At 39.8% G+C, this 27,465-nt stretch overlaps 1 protein-coding gene across 1 annotated transcript in view; it reads right to left on the bottom strand.

Moving 5' to 3' along the window:
- LOC108429440 (disintegrin and metalloproteinase domain-containing protein 12) overlaps positions 1-27,465 on the bottom strand; it is a 179,802-nt gene that overhangs the window by 124,523 nt on the left and 27,814 nt on the right. The window contains exons 2-3 of the mRNA XM_017701167.2: positions 22,536-22,645; positions 15,661-15,734 (exon numbers count right to left, since the gene is read on the bottom strand). Coding sequence (XP_017556656.1) covers positions 15,661-15,734; positions 22,536-22,645 — 184 coding nt within the window. The remainder of the gene's footprint in view (positions 1-15,660; positions 15,735-22,535; positions 22,646-27,465) is intronic.

Here is a 27,465-nt window from a genome sequence, read left to right as displayed (position 1 = left end):
ATTACTTCCCTTTTAAGAAGTAGACATTTTATTATGACATCACTATTTTGCCATTCATAACAAATAAGAGCGATGTATCTCACAGTCCCACACAATGTAAAATGGAAGTTAATGCTTGTTCATATCTGGAAGCTGGACTGAATGAGCAGTGTTGTATGACATAAACTGAAAGCATCAGGTGAAAAAGAGGCTGGCTGTGAGAAACAGCAGCACTGTGCATTAAGGCTGGTCCTTTGGTAAATGTAGGGATGCAACCAAATCTGTTTTGCACAGCAGCATATTAAGCATTTAGTGCCCTTCAAAAAAGAGCACTATTAATTTTGAGACAAAAGTGGCAGGGGCTCAGGTGTGTGTAGACCCCTGCCCCATGGTACTGCCAGCATAGTACAGAGGTGACGTTACAGGCAGGCCATATCCTTCAAATGGAATGCTGGCATGGGTCAGACAACACAGTGCTAAAATAATCATAGTCAAAAATTGTTGCTCAATATAGTTTTTCAAAGTGAAGAATACAAATAAACGAGTGTTTATAGTGTTAAACGGCTCTCAGGAGCAATAAAGCGATGAAACAAAGTAAATTCTGAAATGTATCACACCTGAGATGAACATTTACATCTGAGACTAGACAGACAGAGAGAGACTTTATTAACAGTGTTGGGGCAGTTACTCAAAAAAGTAATGCTTTTATTATCTAATGCTTTTATTAAGTTATTATCTCTTCCTTTGCTCCAAACACAGCAAGTTAAAGATAAAAATGAGAAACAGCAGAAAAGTATATAGTCTAGACACCATAAATGATCCAAAACAGCTGCCTCAAAACAAAATATTTAGGAATAAACTGGAAACCTTACACAGCTGTTCTTGAACCAAAAAAAGAGAAAAAAGTCTGTTTAGGTGAAGATGGAGCTCCCTCTCCTTCAGCACGGGGGTCTTGATCCAGCATGATTTCATGCTTCAATGGACTAATGGACTAATGGTAATGGTAACCCCATAACCCCCAACACTGTTTATGAATCCTACAACAACTTGCAGAGTCACAGCAGCCACATAATAGATAATGTGCTAGACAATAACAGGATAAGTGATCTAAAAGATGCTCACAAGAAGCTTAAACAGAACTATTTTTATTTACTAAGTTTACCCCAGGTTTACAAACATGTGCTTCAATGCAGATGAATGTTTAAAGGAGATGCCCATCTTAGGATCAAGCAGAGCTCAGTCAAGACTTTTCTGTTTCCCTGTATTTTCTCCCAAAGGCCCCTTAGGAGTCAGAAAGAAATTAAGCAGAGACTGAATTCTGAGGCATATCTAAGTCACACCTGAGATCACAATTTCAGAAACATCTAAGAATTTATGAGTGATGGAGAATGAACTATGATCTCCTCTTTCATGTTTAAGCCAAAGGAAAGAATACTGTGGGATAAATCCAGAGGTCACTATGAGCCCATTATGAGAAACAGGTGAATCTTTAAGACAATCCTGGCCCCGCTCTGCACAATTTCGCATTTGCCATGCTCCCAACACCTCCAATCTCCAACCAATGATCCAACCAATCTCTATCAGCAAGCCCTTGTTGTGCATTTTGGCAAGAAACCACAAACATGTGCAGGGCAGGGGGTCCTCCAGGACTGCTTTAAAACCAGGGGTGTAGCCTTGAAATTCGACACACTTCATAAAGAACCGTTTTCTACTGATGTTTACTTTTATTTTTGTTATGTTTTTTGAACTTCAGGAATTCCCTTTAAAAGGAAGAACAATAATTATTCATACAGAAATTACTGACTGTGTCAGCATAAGTGTTTCAAGAAATAAAAACAGTATAAAACAAAAAAGGAGGAGCTTGGCCATCCAGGAGGAGCTCGGAGTAGAGCTACTATTCCTACTCCTCTGCATTGAGAGGAGCCATCTGAGGTGGTTCGGGCAACTGATCCGGATGCCCCCTGGACGCCTCCCGGTGGGGGTGTACCAGGCACTGCCTAACGGGATAAAACCCCGGGGTCATCCTAGGACCCGCTGGAGGGATTACAACCCCAATTCCAATGAAGTTGGGACGTTGTGTAAAACATAAATAAAAACAGAATACGATGATTTGCAAATCCTTTTCCACCTATATTCAACTGAATACACTACAAAGACAAGATATTTAATGTTCAATTGGATAAACATTATTGTTTTTTAGTAAATATTCACTCATTTTGAATTTGATGCCTGCAACACGTTCCAAAGAAGTTGGAACAGGGGCAACAAAAGACTGGGAAAGTGGAGGAATGCTCAAAAAACACCTGTTTGGAATGTTCCACAGGTGAACAGGTTAATTGGAAACAGGTGAGTGTCATGATTGGGTATAAAGGGAGCATCCCTGAAAGGCTCAGTCGTTCACAAGCAAGGATGGGGCAAGGTTCACCACTTGTGAACAACTGCGTGAGCAAATAATCCAACAGTTTAAGAACAACGTTTCTCAACGTGCAATTGCAAGGAATTTAGGGATTTCATCATCTACAGTTTATAATATCATCAAAAGATTCCGAGAATCTGGAGAAATCTCTGCAAGTAAGCGGCAAGGCAGAAAACCAACATTGAATGCCCGTGACCTTCAATCCCTCAGGCGGCACTGCATTAAAAACCGACATCATTCTGTAACGGATATTCCCACATGAGCTCAGGAACACTTCAGAAAAACACTGTCAGTGAACTCAGTTCGTCGCTCCATCTACAAGTGCAGGTTAAAACTCTGCCATGCAACACGAAAGCCATATATCAACACCACCCAGAAACGCTGCCGGCTTCTCTGGGCCTGAGCTCATCTGAGATGGACTGACGCAAAGTGTAAAAGTGTCCTGTGGTCTGACGAGTCCACATTTCACATTGTTTTTGGAAATCATGGACGTTGTGTCCTCCGGGCCAAAGAGGAAGAGGACACGTCTGGATTGTTATCAGCGCAAAGTTCAAAAGCCAGCATCTCTGATGGTGTGGGGGGGGGTGTTAGTGCCCATGGCATGGGTAATTTGCACATCTGTGAAGGCACCATTAATGCTGAAAGGTACATACAGGTTTTGAAGCAAAATTTGCTGCCATCCAAACAACGTCTTTTTCAGGGACGTCCTGCTTATTTCAGCAAGACAATGCCAAGCCACATTCTGCACGTGTTACAACAGTGTGGCTTCGTAGTAAAAGAGTGCGGGTACTAGACTGGCCTGCCTGCAGTCCAGACCTGTCTCCCATTGAAAATGTGTGGCACATTATGAAGCACAAAATATGACAACGGAGTCCCTGGACTGTTGAGCAACTGAAGTTGTACATCAAGCAAGAATGGGAAAGAATTCCACCTACAAAGCTTCAACAATTAGTGTCCTCAGTTCCCAAACGCTTATTGAGTGTTGTTAAAAGGAAAGGTGATGTAACACAGTGGTAAACTGTGCCAACTTCTCTGGAATGTGTTGCAGGCATCAAAATAAAAATGAATTAATATTTGCAAAAAACAATGAAGTTTGTCCATTTGAACATTAAATATCTTGTCTTTGTAGTGTATTGAATTGAATATAGGTTGAAAAGGATGTGCAAATCATCGTATTCTGTTTTTATTTATGTTTTACACAACGTCCCAACTTCATTGGAATTGGGGTTGTACATCTCCAATTTGGCCTGGGAGTGGCTTGGGGTCCCTGGGAATGAGCTTGAGGAAGTTGTGGTGGACAGGAACATCTGGGATTCTCTGCTCTCCCAACTGCTACTGCAACCCTATCTGAACTAAGCAGTTAACAACGACGATGATGATGATGATGTGCTTTATAGTGCTAGATGGGGATGCAAGGACATTAGTTTTGAAAAAAGAGTCTCTGGCCAAGGACTGACCCCAATTCCCAGTCACAACAGAGTTAAAGAATCGACTCTTTTGGAGTCCACACCATCTCTATCTCCATCACCAGCTGTCATTGCATTTTCGAGGTCAAGCAAGCCCTCTGGAAAATAAAGTGCACTTGGAGTAGCAATATAGGACCACATTCTACTACTGAAGCTATAGTTAAGCAGCACACAAACATGCAGTGATAGTCCAAAATTAACCTTTCAACCGTTTTAGCTATGTAGTTCTAGCTGTGCTATCTGTTTCAAGAACGCAAACCTACAGTTATGGTTCAAAAGTAGAAGCCGATGCATCTCTGACTGAACAGTTACATTAATAGCAAGATACTGATAGCAAGTTTTTTTCCTGAGTCAATATTATTTGCTATATCACTGTTGTCGGAAGAAAACCTCATAACCTTCATTTTTGTCGTTTTTCAGTTTTTGACATCATTTGAAAATGTCTGTTGTTCTTTACAGTGAATGTAAATTTCGTGATGAATGGAATAAAAGAAATGGCCCAAAATGACTTGGAACAATGTCTGGTTCCATAGACTTACATTAACAGTAAAGTAGGTTTTTCCTTCTCCTGTACAGTTACCATTTTGGACACACAAGGTTTTCTTCTGACAACAGTGATGTTTTTATACTAGAACGTAGCATTCCTACTTATTTTCCTACCTATCCAAGCCAAATCTGCTAGCTAATCCACTCTCTCAAACTTCAACTGACTTTGTGCAATGCATTTGATCTGATTTGTCCCACACAGTTCAGGGTCGCTGCTGAATCAGACCAAAGTGTGTCTATTTATCTTAAATGGATTTTTTTTTTTTGTAATTTGTGATTGCCACTCACAAGGTCAATTCGGGATATGTGCCATGTGAGAGAAGTGCAGCTGGGAACAAAATCACTTGACAGTGCGGGTCATGTTTGCTACACCCTTGAAGCTTATTCATTCCTGTAAGATGAATAAAGTCATATTACTAATTATCATGAAACAATCCAAAAGTCAAAGAGCTTGTATATATTGATCACATGAGATTTCTGGCAGTTTCCCAGGAAACTCGAATGAGCTGCGTGAGAAAACATTTCAAAGATCTATATTTCAAATTGGTGTAGAAATTGCTTGGTTTGTACAGGAGACACAGAGCTTTAAAAACATCTAGGATTCTGCTTTTCTAGGGGTGGAATCCATCACCAGTGTAGCACTAAGCAAGCTACAGGCAAATGACTGTTAGTGTAATGGTAATCAATAAAAACAACGCAGAAGCCGTTAGTAAAGAACTGGTCTAATTCATGGTCTTCAAGTACAACACTGGCACAGGTCAGACAGGCCAGTAGTAATGGCTAACATTAGCTAATCAACTGGCAGACACTGCTGGCACACTTAATCCCAGCTATAGGCTACAGCAGGGCTGTAAAAGCTAACATTGACCCACAGGCAGATATTGTAGTGCTAACAGTTAACGCAGGCCAGGCCCACACAGGAAATCTGTCCTGCTGCCAAGGTGATACACAGCTTTCTGCGACCCGTCCTGGACTACTGGTTCTGCGGCTGGAGCTGATAGATGTGTTTAACAGGAAACCCCTGGGATTCTGGGCCCCATCTGGAGGATAGATTCAACAAGGCTCCATGCTTAAGGGAAGAGGAGAGTATACTATAGGATAGAAAAGAAGAGAAGAGAAAGAGCAGTGAAAGGAGAAAATAATGAAGAACGAAGAGAAGAGAAGAGCAAAACAAAGAGAAGAGAAAGAGCAGTGAAAGTAGAAAATAATGAAGAATGAAGAGAAGAGAAGAGAAGAGAAGAGAAGAGAAGAGGCGAAGGGGCAGGGAGAAGAGAGAGAGAAAGAAGAGAAGACAAGAGGCAGGAAAAAAGAAAGAAAGAAGAGAGGAGAGTAGAGACAGAAAGAAGAGAGAGAAAAGAAAAGAACAGAAGAGACTGGGAGAACAGAAAGAGAAAGAATAGAGGAGAAGAGAAGGGCCAGGGAGAGAAGACCATAAAAAACAGAGACAACGAGAAGGAGACATAGGGAGAGAAAAGAGAAGAGATGGGGAGAAAAAGTGCTGAAGAGAAAAGACAGAGCGGGAAGAAGCAAGAAGAGTAGAGAAGAGTGAGAGAGGTGAGGCTTGAAATAAGTGGAAATGACTGAATGGATGTGCCAGATGTGGCAGCAAATAAGTGTTGATGAAGACACCAAAGAGAAGGACAGTATTTCACACACACACACACACACACACACACACACACACACACACACACACACACACACACACACACACACACATCCTGGAGGTAGAGAGGTTCCTTCTAAGGGAACTCAGTGTTAACAGGTCCATCTAATTAATTAGAAATGTCGGAAAGCCAGACTGCCAAATTAATTACCGCTGTAAGCTGGGAAATAATTGGAATCCAAAAAAGCAGAGCCGTGTCTGAAAAAAAAACACAGGCTGAAGGAGGCTGTTAAAAGGATGATTGAGGAGGCCTAGTTTACAAGGCTACTCTATTCACCCTAATGAAGCACCATGTGTTTGCCCCCCTCCCAACCAAATCTCTCTCAGTAGTAAACGATCCAGGATAGAGGAGTGCAGAAGACTTTTTCAGGGCAAGCAGGGCTTTATTACTTATTAGTTAGCAGGTTAATGATGCTGGATGAATATATTCTGACCCACTGACAAAAGCACACTCAACTCAGCTCAACTTCACTGCCTCAGCAATTCACAACCACAGAGATAAGCACAGACACTTTCCAGATATTCATATCTTCTTACTCAAATATACATATCTCTCACTCCGGGACTTACACCCCACCCCCCAATAACACACACACACACACACACACACACACACACACACACACACACACACACACACACTCACTCTTCTGATATTTGACGGTCTGCATTACAGCGTGACTGTAGAAGACATTCTGAAAGTAGCTTATCTGTCCTGTTCCCAGTTTGATTCTCACTCGCTCTCGCTTATGTTATCTATCTCTGTTTCACATCCAGTGACACGTCCAAGCAGTCAACCTCCAACAACCATTTGACTTTTAACTTTTTTGCCTTATATCTCACCCTGGCACTAGGCCATCTCCCTCACACTCTCTCTGCTCTGCTGACAGTCCACTAGGGCAAAGCTGTACAGAGTGACAGTTTTTTGATTTACAAAAATAAAAGTCTGTGCAAAGATAAATATTAATGATTGAAAATCATTCTGCACAAAGTTACATATTCAGGCACTCTTTTAAATAGCTATTATCACTGAAGTTTGCTAAAAGCCCATGCAGAGAGTTCCCTCTCACCATCTAACACTGCATTAACCAGCTCTGTCAACTTTGGTCTTGCCTCTAGTGTAATTTTTGAGCATATTAAAGAAAAAGGGTATGACTGTGAACATTTCGAGGAATTTCTATAGACAAATTCAGTGATGTCCACTTAAACCCATTTAAGTGGATCATATCTGCAGCATGGAAGATTATTAATGTTTCCCTTCCCAACACAGAATCTCTGTATACTGACAGGGAGCATTTGCACAGACAGGGGTTGATTTCAGGAGGATAAGCAAATGTCATCTGCATTAAAAAACAGACAAAATTCTCTCTGTGTCACCTCCCCTTTCCGTCCACTTCAACTTAAGGCTACCAGATGATATCTCGTAAGATGTCATCCAGGTTATACTTTGGTGTCTTTTTTAAATGAAATAAATACTGAACAGACTCTCAGTAACAAATCAACAACACATCAATAATATAGCAGCAGTGAATATATTCAGTAGATTATCACATATATATTACCATCTGTGGGTTACTATCCATTACCCAGTTTATCTAATCCATCTGTGGGTTACCATCCATTACCCAGTTTATCTAATCCATCTGTGGGTTATCATCCATTACCCAGTTTATCTAATCCATCTATGGGTTACCATCCATTACCCAGTTTATCTAATCCATCTGTGGGTTATCATCCATTACCCAGTTTATCTAATCCATCTGTGGGTTACCATCCATTACCCAGTTTATCTAATCCATCTATGGGTTACCATCCATTACCCAGTTTATCTAATCCATCTGTGGGTTATCATCCATTACCCAGTTTATCTAATCCATCTATGGGTTACCATCCATTACCCAGTTTATCTAATCCATCTGTGGGTTACCATCCATTACCCAGTTTATCTAATCCATCTGTGGGTTACCATCCATTACCCAGTTTATCTAATCCATCTATGGGTTACCATCCATTACCCAGTTTATCTAATCCATCTGTGGGTTACCATCCATTACCCAGTTTATCTAATCCATCTGTGGGTTACCATCCATTACCCAGTTTATCTAATCCATCTGTGGGTTATCATCCATTACCCAGTTTATCTAATCCATCTATGGGTTACCATCCATTACCCAGTTTATCTAATCCATCTGTGGGTTATCATCCATTACCCAGTTTATCTAATCCATCTATGGGTTACCATCCATTACCCAGTTTATCTAATCCATCTATGGGTTACCATCCATTACCCAGTTTATCTAATCCATCTATGGGTTACCATCCATTACCCAGTTTATCTAATCCATCTGTGGGTTATCATCCATTACCCAGTTTATCTAATCCATCTATGGGTTACCATCCATTACCCAGTTTATCTAATCCATCTGTGGGTTACCATCCATTACCCAGTTTATCTAATCCATCTGTGGGTTACCATCCATTACCCAGTTTATCTAATCCATCTATGGGTTACCATCCATTACCCAGTTTATCTAATCCATCTGTGGGTTACCATCCATTACCCAGTTTATCTAATCCATCTGTGGGTTACCATCCATTACCCAGTTTATCTAATCCATCTGTGGGTTATCATCCATTACCCAGTTTATCTAATCCATCTATGGGTTACCATCCATTACCCAGTTTATCTAATCCATCTGTGGGTTATCATCCATTACCCAGTTTATCTAATCCATCTATGGGTTACCATCCATTACCCAGTTTATCTAATCCATCTGTGGGTTATCATCCATTACCCAGTTTATCTAATCCATCTATGGGTTACCATCCATTACCCAGTTTATCTAATCCATCTGTGGGTTACCATCCATTACCCAGTTTATCTAATCAATGATTCATTAAATAAAATTAGATGTGCTGCTGATGGAATGTAATACCTCCATTCAGTGGCTGGAGTGCACCAAGAAATCAGGATCCAAACCTGTGTTCTTGTAACCCACATATCAGTAACATTTTTACTGTATTATGTTTGTGGAATTTATTCCAAAGATTTGTTGTGTTTTTTTACAGTATTGTGTCCATTAAATACAGCACATGTAATATTTCAAAATTATGTGATAGTTTTACTCCAGTGCTGTATACCTACACCGCTGATTTGTGTATGTCTGATTAACCACTGGTTTATTTATGAACGTGTCTATATTTGTATTTTTTATTCTATCCTAATTATTCTTATTTTTTCTAGCTTGTATTCTACCTGTCTGATGATATTGAGCACCACACTTGAAATTCTGATGTATTTTTTAATGTATCTTTTTAGTAACGACAAATGGTAATGAAGAAGAAATTCACCAAGAACTTGAACTTGTTGGCTCATTTGAAGGAGCAGCTCCATCACTCATGCCTTCTTTCCTGACACGAAAACCTACTGCTGCACCTCGCAGTGGTTAAACTTTTCCCAGGTTTGATTAAACCTGCATTCCTATTTTCTCAAACATCAGCGCTGAAATTTTCTGACTTTTTGACTAAAAAAAAAAAAGTTTTCAGTGGACTCCTCTGTGTGATGCTCAATTTCGTCACCTGACAGCACCGATGCTAGTACCTAAAAAGTAAATGCAGAGTCCTGCACTGGGGCCCTATACTTTAAGGGAGATAATGAGATCTCTCTCCCTCCCCTTCTCTCTCTCTCTCTCTCTTTCTCTCTCTCTATCCAGTAAGGTTGATAGAAGTAGAAGGTGCTGAACAGTGGGCGAGCTAGACCTCCATTCACACACACACACACACGTCCCTGACTGTCACTTCACTTTGATAATAACATGCCTTCCCCATCCGCCGTGGCCGAGGGGGTGGACCTTACGTAAGCGCTGTCACCCTGTCCCTCCCTCCTGTCCTGATCTGTCTGTCTATATCTGTTCCTCTACGCATCTCTCTCTCTTTCTCCCCCCTCTGTGACCGCGCACACTTTCTCCCAACAGGGACCAGTGTTGCTATGGAAACGGCCCTGAATCACCTCCCTTTCTGTTTTTTCCCCCTTATCCTGTGCATGGTAACTTTTTTTAACTGAACTCACTGAAAAACAGTTAATGAAAATTCTAAAAAGATGCATCATGACCTCGGACTTGCTGGCACAGCAACACAAACTCTAAACTAACAGACTAAACTGTATGCATAACATAAGTTAATTTGTTGACCGTGTGTGCCGGACCGGTACTGGGCTGCTGCTGATTTATAGTTTACTGGCTTTGTTCTATTTTCTATTAGATTAGTTCTGGGTCACAATCATCACTCCAGCATCCTAAAGATACTGCATGGGGCTCTATCACTGTAGAGAACGCAGTTCGACTGCTCCACAGCCCAATTCTAGAGGGCTTTGTACCGCTCCAGCTTTCACTTGGCACTGGGCATGGTGACCTTAGGTGACCTCATATCTCCAAAATGGTAACTGTGCAGGAGAAGAAAAAAACCTACAGTACTTTTAATGTAAGTCTAATGTAAGTTTTCCAAGTCATTTTGGGTCATTTCTTTTGGTCCATTCATCATGAAATTTAAAGACAATGTAAAGGGCAACAGGTATTTCCAAATTATGTCAAAAACTGAAAAACATCAAAAATGCAGATAGAAGATTTTGTGTCAACAACAGCGATATGTTCACACAAAAACCCTCCATATGTTCTGGCATTAAAAGCCTTTCTTACAGCTTATGCTTTAACAGTCACACAACTGAAGTTCTAGACCAGGGGTGCTCAATCCTTGTCCAGAAGATCTACCACCCTGAAGAGTTCAGATCTAACACACCTGGCTCTAGTAGACAGAGACCTTCATTACCTCGATCAGGTATGTTAGACTAGGGTTGGAGCCAAGTTCTGCAGGGAGATGAATGGATTCTCCATGACCAGGACTGGGCATCCCTGCACTAGAATTACATTGCACTGAGCTATGGAGAAACACTATGCTCTGCACTACATACAGCTTGCTTTTATTATTATTATTATTTTGTTTCATTATTATTGACTTCTATTACATTGTTATTAACATGTAACTACATATTAGTAACTCGTTCCAACATTTTCAATTTCTATTTTTTTTAAGTTAAGTCTGCTATGAGTTTTGTTCCCCACTGAAATAATGAAATAAAAGGTAAGATTTCAAGGTATATAAACACCACAAGGGACTGAGAATTAATGGAGCCTGTGTTAGAGATGGATGATCTGGCGTTCTAACGCACAAAGATAAGAACAGCTCTGTCTCAGTGTCCTTCAGTCATAAACAGCAAAAAAACAGTTTGACCCACACTGGCGTCGCATCCCTCACCTCCCACATTGTTTTGAGCTGCAGGAGGAAAAACTGTGTTTATGTTACCAGGATTGTTGCTGGTTTGAAATCTGAGAGGTACAAAAACAAATCTGTGCTTTCAATTTTTATAATTTCACTTGACAATTGCTCTTTTTTCCCACCTCCTTCTCCAGGGTTTAGTCATGTTTAAACAACTGGTGTTGATCATGCTGGGGGGGGGGGGGGGGGGGGGGGGGGGGGGTGCTGGCTGCCAAGACACTCAAGACAGTTCCTTTTCACCTCGGCTGTGGGTTCTCTCTCCACCTTCTCTGGTGTCAGAGAAACCACTGCACTTACAACCAGCACAATGTATGATCAGCCTTAGATACTTAATTAATCTTCGGCGACATTTACGCCTGAGTCTTCAACCGATTTCTTACAGCAATACATTTCCACTCCAGCCTTGCGCAGCTCTGTGCTTCCTCGGCAGGAAATTCTTGGTAATTAGTTCAGTTAAAACATGACTTGTAGAGCAAGGAAAGTAGTAAATTGTGCAGGGCAGTGGGTCAAAAGGTCCGGCAATGAAAATCACTGGGTTGGATGACAGTACAGCCCACAACATTAACTAACTGTAAAGCCTCTAGAAAATTAACAAATATTCCATACATACTGCTTGAGAGATTTGAGGCTGAAGTTTAAGTATAACTACAAAATGGTCAGTTTCTAAATTAGCCTAGTTAGCAGCCTTAACTCATAGCTGACAGTGCTAAGTTCAAGCAATATGCAATTAGGCTAACCATAATTTAGATGTTTTATCTGAGAAGTTCAATCTTTTTTCTCAGTACCTGATAAAACAGTTAATGATACAGGCTTAGGAACTATGGTGATGTTGGAAAAATGCAGTGTTCAATGATTATGTCTTGAAATTATGTAATTTTGACTACAGACATTCAAATCACAGTTAGCTCAATAATAGAAGAGGACAGTTCATTAACAAACTTTGGTTTGACCATGCCACTGCTATGAAATCTCAGGTGGTTACTAAGGTGTAGCTATGTTATCCCAGGTGGTTGCTAACATGTTTATAGTCCATTGCTATGGAAACCCAGGCAGTTGCTAAGGCGATGGTAGGCCATTGCTTTGGTGTTCCAGGTGGTTGCTAAGGTGTTTGTAGGTCATTGCTATCGTGTTCCAGGTGGTTGCTAAGGTGCTGTTAGACTGTTGTTATGGTATTCCAGACGGTTGCTAAGATGTTGCTAAGCCACAGTTCTAGTGACTCTGTATGTAATGTCTGTGAAAGGGTAGTGTGAACAATGTCTTATGACAAGATTTTGACATTTTGACATTTGAAATTTTAACATTCTGCCATTCATTTCCTATGGGAAAAGAAAACTTATGTTGGAACGAATACTGTATGAAAACCAATTAGGTGTAGTTAGTCCCAAAATCACAAACACACTATTGTCTTTTAGCCTCTATGATCCTGCAAAGTTTCCTGGTTCTAGCTCAAATCTGCAACCTATAAAAAAGAGCATAAAAAGCATACTAGCTTTTTATTAATTAACATTAGATTACAAAATGCTATTAAAGACAATAAGAACTAATCATAAGCCAGGCAGAGTTGTACACTCAGGGATGTGATAAACATCTACAAACTGTCCTTCTTTTTCATGAATAATTCTGTGGAATTACTGAATTACTGGGGTGAAAGTGTGTGTGTATTTGAGGCTGCCACATTGGTATAAAAAGAAATCTCTTCAAAAATGTCCTAAACATAGTTTCGTAGATGTAGACCTTCATGAAAGTTAGTATAGCAGTTTTAAATTACTGTCCTCAGTGTTGGTCATGTTTTAAAAAATGTATCCACACCATCCTAAAACCACTCCTCTGACTGACATTTGCAGCTTTCTTAACAGCTTAATGAGTAATAGGACACACTTCAAATTATTAGGGCAGTTTTTCATTATTCTCTGTCAAAAGCAATTTCACATGACTAAATGGGAGTTTTCAGTTCCACTTCTTGAACTCCAATAATGACCCAGGTTTGATCTCATTACCCAGTCCAACACTTTTTTTAACGCTCTTGCTTGAGGTCTCTCTGACCGCTCAGCAAATTACACACTCTGCAGCAAATGAGCTTCACAAGCACCCAGCTGTCCTCAGACACACCATGTTCAGTTTCATGTGCAGCAGATTCTTTAATTAGGTTCTGTTTTGCCCTTTTCAGAGCCTCGGGCTTGAATCTGCCGGAGTTAATGTTCAGATGCTTTTAGAGATGGTTCTATAGCGAGCTGGCACCAACCCGGCCTCTTTAGGCCTGAGCAAATCCACCATTCTCCTGCTGTTTCTCTCCAAGGTCTGTAAGATAAAGACATCTACCATAGTCACAAAGAGTTATAGCAAAGCTTGTTTTTCAGATCAGTATGTGTTGAAAAGCTGCACTGATTCAGGTCCTGACCTTGCCTCTTCTAGACAAATTTCAGCTGGGCCACAGCCTGGTTGGCAGTTTTTGAGAATTTTCATTGCTTTTGAGTTCTGGCCATTTTGCTTGACCCAGACATGTTCAAAGATGAATAATGAAGCCAGCTGACTCATAGGTAAGATAATGAGTATTGCCTAGGCAACAAAAATCAAACAAAAGCCAAAAGTAAACTCATTAGACTGTCACTGTTCATTTCCAGATCTCCCTCAATTAGAAATGCCACAACTTTTTCAGCCATCAGTTAATGAAATTACAATTTAACTTGCTCATGTTTAACCTTTAGAAGTCAAGAGTTATAAATGTCATCTTGCAATATGATGCAAATGTAATTACATAATTACAAAACTTATTAAATCATTAATTACACTACAAATACCATTTATGTTTAGTTGTACTTTTTTATTTTTTGGTCATCCTTTACAAAAAAGACAAACAATAACTTCACCAAATTCAAACTGAAATAACTCCTCTGGTACTTGCAAATACAAATGTGGTGACCGAAAGTTTAGAGACCACCCTTTAGACTCCTCTAGACAGCTATGAGGTTGCCTAGACTGGTCAAGCAATGCTACTCCTCAGCTACAAGGCTGCCTGACCACTTGAGCCATACTACACGACAGTTACAAGGCTACTTGGGCTGACAGCTTGAGTGGCGCTACATTGCATCTACAAAGGTGCCTGAGCTGGCTGCTTGAGCAAAGCTACACCACAGCTTCAAAGATGCCTGCTTGAATGGTGCTATACCGCATCTACAAAGGCGCCTGGGCTGGGTGCTTGAGTGAAGCTACACCACAGCTTTGATGGTGCCCGGTCAGCCCTCTCAGGGCTGGTCAATTGAGCAACACTACACCACAGCTCAAAGGTTTCAATGAGCTGTATGTGAGAAAAAAATTATTTTTTTCATTCTTTTGTGACAATTGCAGCATTTAATGGTTAACCATTTCTATGAAGCTGTTAGCACTGCGAATATAAAATCATGTTAATCATGTTAACTGGTTTAGCATTTACTCCACATCAACCACTTAAGCATTGTCACATTTTCTGGAGACGTGTTCAGGAGAGACACAACCACAGAGTAAGAGAGTCAACAGCTTCCTAGAAATGTCCAGTGTGCAAGATAAAGATCCAAGAGAGGACAAAGACAGGGCATGATCAGAGGTATCTTTTTTCAGGTCAAGTGATTGGAAAGCATTGAGCTGAAAGGACTAGGCTTTTGAGCGTCTCAGAATATTAGCTTGCACTGAGGAGTGTGCAGCTTCCATTATGAAAATCCCTCTCGAACATGGATGGCAGATGGTGTAGAGGTGAAGGACGCAGCTGAGAGACTGCAGTAGGGTTCGGGAACCTCAATTTGCAGTGAGGATGAAATGAAGATACGAATCATGAGCACTAACATTCATGTCAAGCCTGGACATCCACCTTGGGCATACATTCTCCATCCACTCTGTAGCTCATGTGTTTAGGTATAGATGCTTTAACCACACGCACATACATACATTTTCTCTCACTCTCCACCTCTACCCAAGAGCTTTGAATATAGAGCCATGATATCAAGGGCAAAGTCTGTTTTCATCAGCCTCTGACATATTCTTCTACTGCTCCAGAAGACTAAACAGAATGATGAACCTCTGTCAGTGTAAATAGTGTGAAAAGGAGCATGTTTTTTCTGTAGTAGCTGTTAGAGGACAAGCTTGACCCAAACCCAGTCAGAGAGTCAAGCAACACATGCATCTGTCACCAATTTATATTCCAGAAAAAGCTCCTCTTATAGCTAGTGAGGAGAGAGAGAGAGAGAGAGAGAGAGAGAGAGAGAGAGAGAGAGATGGACACTTACTCATTTTTCTGCAGAATGAGCAGCAGCTGTTCGCTATCCGCCTCAATCAGGAGCTTCAACGATGCGGGATGGCCCTAAAACCAGACAAAAAGAAAGAGAGAGAGAGAGAGAGAGAGAGAGAGAGACAAAATTGGACTAAATCTTGTTTTTTTTTGTTTGTTTGTTTGCTTGTTTCTTATGAAAGGTAAAAGCATCTATTTTGGCTTTTTAATTTATTCCTCTCTTTTAACAACATGATTTGTCAGTGCTCTTGTCGCATTCACTTTGATGTGAAAAGATCTAACATCGTTCTGACCACGCAAACAAAGGACAGGAACAACAATATACTTCACACTTCAAACGCCCTTTGTTACTGTGATGAAACAAATCAGTAATATGCCTTTGTACAATATTCTGTTCCAAATATATGCACACACTGAGTGACCATCCTAGTAAGAGCAGTCAATGCAGCACTTTTATTAAGCTTCTTTAATACAGTGAGAGAAAACTAAGTAATGCACAGAAAACCTCTGTTCCACATGCTGATCCATTCTGTCAATGCAGCTTTGGTACAAACTGTCCTATGCCAAATGTGTTCCAGCTATTCTAGGGGCAGATGTAAATGAGCTGGTCCAGAGGTCAGCAACCCAAATATTAAGGAGAGCCATTCTGTCCTTTCAACAAAAATCAAACTACCTTGGGAGCCACAACATTTTATGTATTTTACCATTTTGGCTGTAAATACATCTCAATATGTGCTGATGTATTAGCTTAGGATAAAATGATCATCTAAAAAAAAACAAAGGCTTACTTTGCTTTAAGCGAAGTAGCTAGTCGAGACTGTTGACTGCGTTGCTATTGTGACCAGCAGCCTGCACGTCAATCTTCAGGGTTAGAGGCTGGTGAATTAGCAGATATAGGCTACATTATCTGTGATGCTTAAGACCATTTATAGTTAAAACTGTTTAAGCAGAGCTGAGGATTATTTTATTTTTACCTAAAAAATCTAATTCTGCTGTGGATCCACAGCAGGGCATTAAAACAGCTGTAAGTTGCCAACATCTGAGTTAGTCCCTTAGCATCAATGCAAAAATGTTTCTATTTCTGCTGTTTAATCTCCATCAATCAAATTATTTTGATATGTGAAGAACTTGATCTAGAATATGAATTAGTTTGTCACAAACCGCCTTTCTAAACAAGAAAGCATGAATATGATTATGTCGCACATCATCTGCCTTTCATTACCCTGATTAAAACTAAACAACAATAAGCACTTACCAGTCTGAACTGTGCTCTCAATGAGCTCTTAAGCTCACTCGGAAAAAAAAACAGTGCATGCAACAATAAAGGAAGCCTAGAGCGTCTTTTCTATGGTGATAGAAAACAAGACAGCACACTATGTTCATCTCTAAGAGCATAAAAGTGAAGGGTTTGGGAAGAAGAGTGATTGTGCTGTGTAGAAATGGAGCCATCTCATTAGACCCATGGCGTTTCTATCATTTGCAAACCAAATACATTAATTACCCGACTCCTAAAACTCATAACTGGTTAAATGCTACTTAAAAATGCAGATGCTGATTGGTTAATGGCATAATTAAATGCACCCCTGGCATGACACTCTCTCATCCTCAGTCAGACTCTGAAAAAAGTCTGACAGCTTAAATGAAGGTTACTGAATACACAATATCTCAGCAATCCATCCATCCATCCATTTTCCAAGCCGCTTCTCCGTCAGGGTCGCGGGGGGATGCTGGAGCCTATCCCAGCAGTCTTCGGGCGGAAGGCAGAATACACCCTGGACAGGTCGCCAGCATATCTCAGCAATGTCAGTCATAATAGAACTGGACATGTACAGCCTTTAGAATGAACTCTGCTCACAATTCAAACTTCTCTAAATAACACTATGCTATAGTGTCCAACTTCAATTCTGAGCAGCGCAGTGCAGTTTTTTTTCGTAAATATATTGCTGTGGTTACACTGTTAATCCTGTCAAATAGAGCCTGATGAGTAATTTGACAGCTGTTTATATATTTGTCAAAGACTGGGTGTTAACAGAGTTATTGTACTTAATAAAAATCCACGTGATACGGCAAACAGAGAGGAACGGAGTGCATTTTCTGCATTAAGCAGGCTTTGTTTGGGATAAAGAGTCTGTTTGACTTGTTTTATATAATCTCATCTAATGTCCTCGAGCTGTTGGCTCACAGGATTAGCTTTATGTTTCAATTCTCTCTCTGACATTAATCCACTCCACAGTCTCTCAGTGAGACTGCTGCTGGGTTTCTGTTTGCGAGGACTTAATCCAGCTGTGCAATAACAAAACCAAGCAAGAAATTGTCTCTTTCTTACATCAACAATAATCCATCATTCAGTGTGGACATTAGCAGTGTGTATTAGGGCTGCACAGTGCTGATAGAATAGCAGCATTGTAATTATATTGCTACATATTGAGACTGCAATGTATTGGTGGATTGGTTGACATGACTGAAGACTGGCCTATATTACAGTATATTACATAGAAGCCTTAACAACAAAATGTTATATCTTTTTTTTTTTTGTGGGAGTCTAATTTTTGCCTTCGTTCCAGCTTCCATTGTTCTGTGTTCAGTCTTAGTATAGTTTGCTGCATTTTCTGCTTACAAATAAACCCATTCACAAATTTAGACTAATACATAGACTAATAATACTAAGACATCCAAATTTGGTGTTTCAGCACAAATGTTCTTCCTTTTTTTGTCTATGTCCCTTTCTCAGCAATTCCGGTTTAACAGCTACATGTCCTTAAGTGGAGATTCTCCTGAAAATGGTAAGTATTGTTTATCTAGTGGTGAGAGTTTTGGTGGTCTACCAGGTCTTGCACAGTTACTAAGTCCCATTTTCTCTGTATATTTAATTATTTTTTGAACTCCAGTCTTAGAATCTCCTGTTTTTTCACTTACTTTCCTTTGACTTTACTATTCTTTTGGTAAGTGCATTATCATTCATCTCATCTCCTCATGAATATCTCCTTTAGCCATTGTAGATGCACATAAGCAAGATTTTTGCAAGGTAGCCAGGATGAGTTTGGGTAGTCGCTAGTGTGAATGTTAAGGGGACCACCTCTGACAACTCTGGCAACAGCTGTAACTGTATGGTTTAAGATTGGAAGGTTGGAAGAGTTAGGCTCAGTCCAATTTCTTATTTTACCCCTACCCCTTGTTTTAGAGGGTCACCTTGCCCCTTTGAACTGAGCTACAAGGAGTGGTGGTTGAAATCTTCCCCTACAAAATGGGACCATCAAATAAAGAAGACCAGTACTTCATTACCAGTTACTAGCACTGCTCTGTAGGCGACCCTGCCTGTCTTCAGTGGTAGCAGAGGAGGGTAAAGTTCAACAAACTTGCTGCCGGTCTTTATGTACTTTTCTGGAATAATATGTTTTCAAAGAGGGGGGATTTATTTTCGCCGTAATTATTCGGTGATAGGAAGCTGAAGTCTCCTAGCTTCTTGTTTGAATTTTCCCGTTCCACCTTAAATGGACCAGCAGTTCTGACTCCAGAATGTAACTGCTGCACCATTTAAGGTGGAAGAGGAAATTTAGCTAGCTAGCTACTAAGAAATCAGTGTACTATTAGCAATTTTTTTACTCCTTTTGAATAAAAGGACCATAATACATTGAAATGACATTAAAAAATAAAAAATATTTTAAAAGTAATTTTTAACAAAGAAAACTTTTATTTCTGTTTCTTTGGTCACTTAGGCAGCTATCTTGCCCGTTTTCAATTGGGAGTGTGGCCTTGAAAAACCTCTGTTTAAAGGGCCATGTAGCCCAAATTTGCCCTACTCCTCTATCTCAACAAATATCGGGACACCCTACCCCAGGCGTGAACGCGCAAAACAGAGGGCTAAGGGCTAAGTGGTATGGCAAGGGCCGTAAAGTGGCAGTAGGGTGCACAAAATAAAGCACGAACAATTTAATAATTAATTAAATTAATCAGAGAAAGATATAGATGTTACATTTAATGTTGGAGACTTTTGTGTAGTAGTAATACCTCTTTATATAGAAGTACGATCTTCTCAAACTAACTGCAAATATTCAACAGGCAGCATTAGCCAACATGTTACATTGACTTAAATGTTTTCCTCCTAGGAAGCCTGGCTCTCATACCAAACTGTGACTACTGTGCTAGTGTTTTTTGTGCTACAAACAGCATTAACACAGCAATGATGGGATAGTTCAGTGGTCATTCAAGCCCAAACATTCACCGGCAATGGTTAAGATTAAGATTAAGTGACCCTTATTAATCCCACAACGGGGAAATTTCATCTCTGCATTTAACCCATCCATGAAGTGAAACACCACATATACTCTAGTGAGCACACATACACTACGGGGCAGTGAGCACACTTGCCCGGAGCGGTGGGCAGCCCAATCCGCAGCGCCCGGGGAGCAGTTGGGGGTTAGGTGTCTTGCCCATGGACACCTCAGTCATGTGCTGTCAGCTCTGGGGATCAAACCAGCAACCTTCCAGTCACGAGGCTGGTTCCCTAACCTCCAGCCCATGACTGCCCCTAAACATGATAAACATGATAAATAATAACAGATGACAAAAGATTTTATTACTTGGTCAATTTTACATGTTGCCCCTTTATGCTTGATACATTTGACTCCCTGTTCATTTCCATAGGTCAATGGGCCTTTGACACACAAATACAGACAGAGAGAGAGATCTGGGTGGTCTTGCCTTCCGCTCCGCACTTATTGCTTAAGGCAGTACACATGTGAAGCTGCCCTGTGAAACTGTTTTATTGACTCCGCTATGAAAACAACACATAGGAGGTAGACAATAATAAATGCCTCAGATCAGCATATCTGCAACAGCTGAAATGTTTACTGTGGCTCAAAAGACAACTATAATTAACTGCTACTATGGCCTCCATGTCCCCGTAGAGCTCACTAATTCACAGAACAACAGCAGAGACTTTCATCCGTATGAGCCTTTAGTCCATAAATTGGCTTAGAAATGTTTTTCATTAAAGACAGAAAGAAACAAATTGCATTTCCACTAAAGCGTCCGTCTTAGTTTTCTCACATGAAGCCCCATCAGTCGAGAGAGTGAACTCCACTTCATGCTTTAATGTAAAATGCTCTGGGTACACCTTTCTAATCTGCACAAGAAAAAGAAATAAGGTCCTGAATTGGGTCTCTAGGCTGTGTTTTGAGTTTGGCTGGCAGAATGTGCTCCATCTCTGGCGCAGCCTCTCCAAACACACTGGAAAAACCTGAGCTGCAAACATTTCATTAAGAGATTTTTGCCATTTCCACTTTTTCTCTCTCAGTTTCTTTCTCTCTCTCTTTCTGTTTTTCTCTCTCTCTTGCCCTCACTCTTTCTATCTCTGTGTTTCTTTATATATATATATTTCTCTATCTCGCTCAGTTGTTTCTCAGTTTCTCTCTCTCTTTCAGTGTCTCTCTCTCTTTTTCTCTCTCTATTTTCTATCTCTATACTTCTCTCTATTTCTATCTCTCTCGGATGTTTCTCTCTCAGTTTCTCTATCTCTTTTTATCTCTCTGTGTTTCTCTCTTTCTCTTTGTGTGTGTTTCTCTCTCTTTATTTCTCTCTCTATTTCTCTATCTCTATTTCTCTCTATTTCTATCTCTCTCGGATGTTTCTCTATTTCTCTACCTCTATATTTCTCTATCTCTACCTCTCTCAGTTGTCTCTCTGTTTCTCTCTCTTTCTCTCTCTCCATTTCTCTACCCCTCTCAGTTTCTCTCTCTATTTCTCTACATTTCTCTATCTCTCTCTCTCTCTCTCTCTCTCTCTCTCTCTCTCTCTCTCTGTTTTTCTCTTGGTTGTTTCTCTCATTTTCTCTCTCTGTTTCTCTCAGTCTATTTCTCTATCTCTCTCCATTTCTTTTTCTCTGTGTTTCTCTCTCTATCTATTTCTCTATCTCTCTCAGTTTCTCTATATTTCTCTGTCTCTCTCTCTCTCTCTCTCTCTCTCTCTCTCTCTCTCATCTTTATACCAAAGGCTTTGAACAGCTGGACGAAGTGGTATTTCTTTAGCCTACATGGGATTTGAATTGGGACCACCGCTGGAGAGGAAGTAGGCAGTCCCTTCCTGGCACAGTTGGTAAACCCCAGAAAATCCTCTGGCAGGCGCTGAAAAGCAAAACTATGAAATGAGAATAAAACTATAAAATGATTAATTTTGAAACTGTGATTTTTACTAAAGCGTGTACTGTATGTCTACAGAGAGGACTTGCTAAGCTGAGTAAGGAATAAAACTGATATTGCAATATTGAAGTGAATATGAGCAAAAAATATAAACATTATAACAGCTGATCAACAAGCGAGTGAGGAACAGACGTTTCTAGTTGATGCTGAATGAGAATCCTGACCGATTCCGGATGTTCATTTGATTAAATCTTATTACAGTTGGTTTAAAACGTGGCCACTGTATTGCCCAGACAATCTAGAACCACACTCAGCAATACAGAACATGGGAACACTCTGTGCCGATCTCTCCAGCTGATAATGGCAACAGATTAAATTTCGATATGTTAAATGAACTCAAAAATCCCATTTTAATACATGAAATCGTCAACAAAAAAGGTAACTCTCTTTTAAAATACTTAAAATAGTTCAGTGATGTGGGAATATTTCATATTCTGAGTAAAAGAGATATGTGTCTTAGCAGGTGGACCTCCAATAAGACCTGGAAAATTCTCTTTTAGTTGACTTTAATAATTTGGCTGATTTAGCATTTGGGATAATTACATCCTTTAATACTTTAAATTTTTAAAAAATGGATAAATTCTATTAATATCAATGTGATTTGCTTTCTTAACACGTTCATAAATGTATGTTATCACTGTGCAATAGAGCAAAAAGAACAAGAAGCAGCACATACCATTGTTTGCAGGAGGCTGATTGGCCTCTTCTGTCCTCCACTGAGAAGCCATGGCTCTGTGTTCTCATAGCGCTCCACTTTGCTAAGTGGTCTCTGACCGGTTGGACCCGCTGAAGAAAAAAAAGCAAAAGAAATGTAATCCCTACCATACAGGAAGACTGCCCACATTACTGATAAAAACACTGAAAACCCTAACTATAACAAGGCTCCAGCCCTAAGAGTCTTTGGACTGATCAAAAACAGGTATGACTGCCATCATTTACCATTCGAAACATAATTATGTGTAAATGAATAACATTGATTAAATTAGAACCAACAGAATCAGTTCATTGTTTGACGTTGTGTAGTTTACTGCTGTAAGTTAAGCCTTCTATAATGAATGGTGTATTCCACCAATCAGATCTGCTACACTCACCCCCACTCAGACTGGGAACCATGGTAGAACCCAGCTAGAATTAAGACTGCAGTTTAATTAAGATACATCTATCACAATAGAACTAAAACAAACACAAACCTGCGTCAGCATCAATCCAGAAATCTCAGACAGTGTTTACACTAAAACCTTATGGAGTCAGCCAGGCAAGCTACCATCTTGAGCGTTCGTAGTTTATTAGTGCCTCTACGACAGCCAGAGGCAACGTCCATAATCAATGTTTTCAGACATCGCACAACAGCTGAAATGTCTCCCTGGAAATCAGTCCAATGGCTCTGATTTAGACGTGTTCATTTTTATAAGTTCACCAATTGCACTTTGAGTACTTTGAGTACTTTGCTTTAACTCACAGTCTTGTTTCCACTCACTCTCCAGTGTTTAATCCAGGACTTCCAATCCTGGTGACCCCATGCTCTGTACATTTCCGCTACCCTAGTTAAGTCAAGTCAGCTTTATTGTCAATACTACAATATGTACAGGACATACAGAGCATTGAAATTACGATACTCTCAGACCCCGTGATGTAGCAATAACACCTACACACCTGACGAGCCAGCCAGACAACAAGGAGCTTGGTAATTAGTGAATAAGTGGAGTCAGGTGTGCTACATGAGACAAAGACTTGAAGCCTTGGTTAATCTCTGTCTGTCTGTCTGTGTCTCTCTCTCTCTGTTTGTATCTCTCTCTCTCTCTCGGTCTCTATCATCTTCACTCTATGCCTCTATTTCCGAGTCAATATACAGTAAAATTGTCAGTGCCCATAATGGCAGTTTGTGAGACAAAGGTTTGTAAGATATTGACAAAAAATGCAATGTTCGATAAATGACAAGTGTTAAATTATTACTAAAACAGTGTGCCTCTGATTGGATGTGACATAAGTACAGGCTTTTTTTTGGACATATAAACAGATGTCTAACTAACCTCTCCTGTAGCCTGTTATGCTCCTTGGAAACACCGGTGGTTCCAAAATGCACTTCCTCATATTCTTCATGACTTTCATATTTCACAAGCTACATTCAAAAGGTGGGTGTCATATGAGGCTGTAACTTTCTTCTTTCCAGTAAAATAGATGGTGATGTCATTTTAAACCTTTATAATAAAAGAAGCTGAACTCAGATTTTTGTTTCTACTGAACTCGACCCATTTTCCCTCAAATCTGGGCTATAAACTATAAACAGATGATGTCTCTTCAGTGATCTGCTCTGTAAAAGCATCTAAGATTTTTGGCGTTCAGCAGTAAATTGTAAGCATATAGCAATATGTTCATTGTTTGATCATAAAACCCATGTTCTGTTCATTTGAAGGGAGCTTTTACAAAAATAAATAAATAAAAAAAATGAAAGTTTGCATTTATTTCATGCAGTTACTGAGTAATTTGCCTTATGATTTGATTGTGTAAATTCAGATGGACAAAACAAAATATATCCTGCAGCATAAGAGGTTAAGCAAATAGCAAAATACAAAATTATAAAAGCACCATTCACTACTGTGCACAGGCTGAGAAACAGTCAGCATACATATGTGCTATACATATTATTATATTATATATTATAAATTGATATATTATAAATTATATTATTGTGTCTAAATAACAATACTGGGTGTGACAATAATCCTATTGGGTGATTTCCTATAATCCTATTGTGTGTATTATGTTCCTGCAGGAAGTTCAGGATGGAGGAGGTTTTGAGCTACTGCAATATAAATATGATTTATCATGCAGCCCTAGACACAAAACAAAAATTTCCATATTGTTGGTTGGACTTCTTCATGTTCTTTACATCTCAAAATAAACTTTCTTTTTTTAAGTTATACATTTTGCTTTTCTTACCCATTGAGGGTGCAGTATTTTATAAAAGGGTCTCTAGGAATAAACAGTGTAAATTAGCATATCACTATACATGTTATGAGATTTGCCATCACACAACTCTGTGCCTTCATATCTGCCCCTTTTAAATAAACTTTAAATAACTAAGATAAAACAAAATTGACAATCAGCACTGTTAAAGTAGAAGGCAAAGACGGTTGTCGTTGTAACAGCGTTATTAGAATTATTACTGTTACGTTTAATCAGAATATTAAGACACTAACACAGAGGGACTGACTTAATTTAAATAATTTAAATAATTGTAACTGCTTTATACCTGATGTTTCCTATTACTATCACAATCACCGCCACCTTACTATATTCTTAAGTACTTAAATCTGGTGTAGATACTGTAAATTCTCTATATTGTCTTAAATTATTAGTAAAGTGTTTATTTTTACATAAATAGCTGCAACTGTAACAACTGCAATTTCCCCATGGGATCAATAAAGGAATCTGAATCTGAATATTGACAAAACTCTACTGATGTGTGACTAAATTCTTATTTATGCTTCTGCTTGCACAATAAGGCAACCTGTAAGACAAGTTAAACAAAAATCCATGAATTTTTTACTTTTTTAGATCACTTTCTTCATATGTCAAATGAACACATCAAAGGGGCTGTAAAGTGGCAGAAATATCCATGGATTTGCATCTGCCCTAATCTCTGAAACTCAGGTGAGTGCTCCTCATCTAGGTAAAGTCACGTAGCTTAGAAGCCACACGTTCTCCATCTCGTAGTAGGCTCTTTGAGACAACTCTTTTGGGCATATTGCTAGATCATGATGCTGTAGCTGAAAATACACCATCACTCTTTGTTACAGAAGCCCATTCCTGGATTTCCTAGGAAAAGTCTGCCTCTGCCCCCTCATTATTCTTATGTTTATTCTTGTCATTATTCTTGTGTTTAGTTTGCCTCTAGTTTTGTTTTCCATGTAATCCTTGGATGTATTTTCAAGTGCTTTGTTAGTTCTTCTGATTTTTGACTTTTGCTGCACTGGTTAATAGATTTTCCTGCATTTTGATCAGCTGCATCTTGTGATCCCTGCCTCTCGAAATTCATCTAGTGAAGGTACTCATCAAAATTGGACTTCCCATAAATTATATATATATATATATATGAAGAGCTGGGGTGAGGGCTTTGGGAAAAGAGGGGGTGAAGAGCCAATTGGAGCTGAAAGAATCAGCTAATTGATCTGACTTGCTGAAAAGAGCCAATATGCTCATCATTACTGTCTCGAGTGCACAAGAGCGAGAGATGATTCTTTCTCCAAATCGATGATCACAGCAGTCACACAGCTAGCGATCCAATACAGGAAAAGAAATGAACTATATGTGTGAATAGAGACTCCGGGGTTGCTTTAATGGTTACTCCTGGAGTGCCTTCCTGCAATTCAATCAAACACACTGACATCAAACACACTCCTGCACAGCCTAGTCAACACAAATGGGCCACATGCTGAAGAGACCAATCAGAGAAAATGGCCATTTAGGTACATGGAGATAAACAATGATACAGACTAGCATTGCTGGGAAAAAAAACTATGTAAAAGCAGTTCTGGAAAGGCCAGCAGGTGTGTATAATGGAGTGGAGAGAGTGTCCCCTGTGGAAATCCTCCTGTCAAAACAATAAGAGTTCAGTGGCGGATAGCTGTTTAGTGTCCACTACTTGCCTTCAGTTCTGTCTGTGCAAATAGCAAAAACAGTCTGTCTGCTTAGTATTTGCTCTACAAACCCTATGTGACTGCAACACACACACACACACACACACACACTGCACTGAAGTGGGAACTTTTTTTGTAAATAATGCTGAGTTTCCCAAATGGATAAGGGCACATTCCGTCTACTCACCTAAACAGACCCCGATACTGCATCACATACATGGCTGAGGGGCTCTTTTGTTCTGTCTGAGAGAACAGACACATCGCTAAGACATAAAAGTGATTCATCATCTCTCTGTTTCTCTCTCTCTTTTCACACCTCTTGACTCTCTCTCCTGCCCCTCATTCCTCCTTCTCACTCTAGCTCTTGCAAACAGTCTCATTCTCACTTACTTTACAGCGGTGTCTGTCTGACTCTCTCTCCTTCCCCATGCTAAAGAAGATGACCACAGACCATATTGTGGAAGATCTTCCTTAAAACGGTTCCAAACTCTTAAACTCTGGAAGCTTTCAGTACAGCGCTGATACCAGAGTGTCCAGTGTCCATTTTCAAACTACAGCACTTTCACTACACTGAAGGACACTGTAAACAGGCAAGATGAACACAAATTAATATAACATAATATAATATAATAATTTGAAAAGCCTACTCCCAATTGCAATGTAATAATCTGCACCCACAATGTAAATCATTTACATTTAGACTCAAATGCAAACATTAACATCAAATTACATGTTCAGTTGATTTTCTAAGTGAAAATAAGTTACCGCATCCTCTACAGGGAACAAATGTAATGTCATATCTGCCCCCCTCTGGGGAGACTGACTTGGACTCTCCCTGGCTCGGCCCACTCTCCTCCTCTTCCACATAATTCCAGCCATAATTCATGTCCAATGTCCAAGGACAATAAGACTGCTGCAAATTCCCCTGTGTTTTTGTTGTGTGTCTGCAAAGTGTTGCTACCTGTG

Source organism: Pygocentrus nattereri, chromosome 13 (assembly GCF_015220715.1).
Source record: "Pygocentrus nattereri isolate fPygNat1 chromosome 13, fPygNat1.pri, whole genome shotgun sequence".
NCBI classification, from domain to species: domain Eukaryota; kingdom Metazoa; phylum Chordata; class Actinopteri; order Characiformes; family Serrasalmidae; genus Pygocentrus; species Pygocentrus nattereri.
The sequence above is the reverse complement of the archived record's forward strand: the minus strand, read 5'-3'. Positions and strand labels throughout refer to the sequence as shown.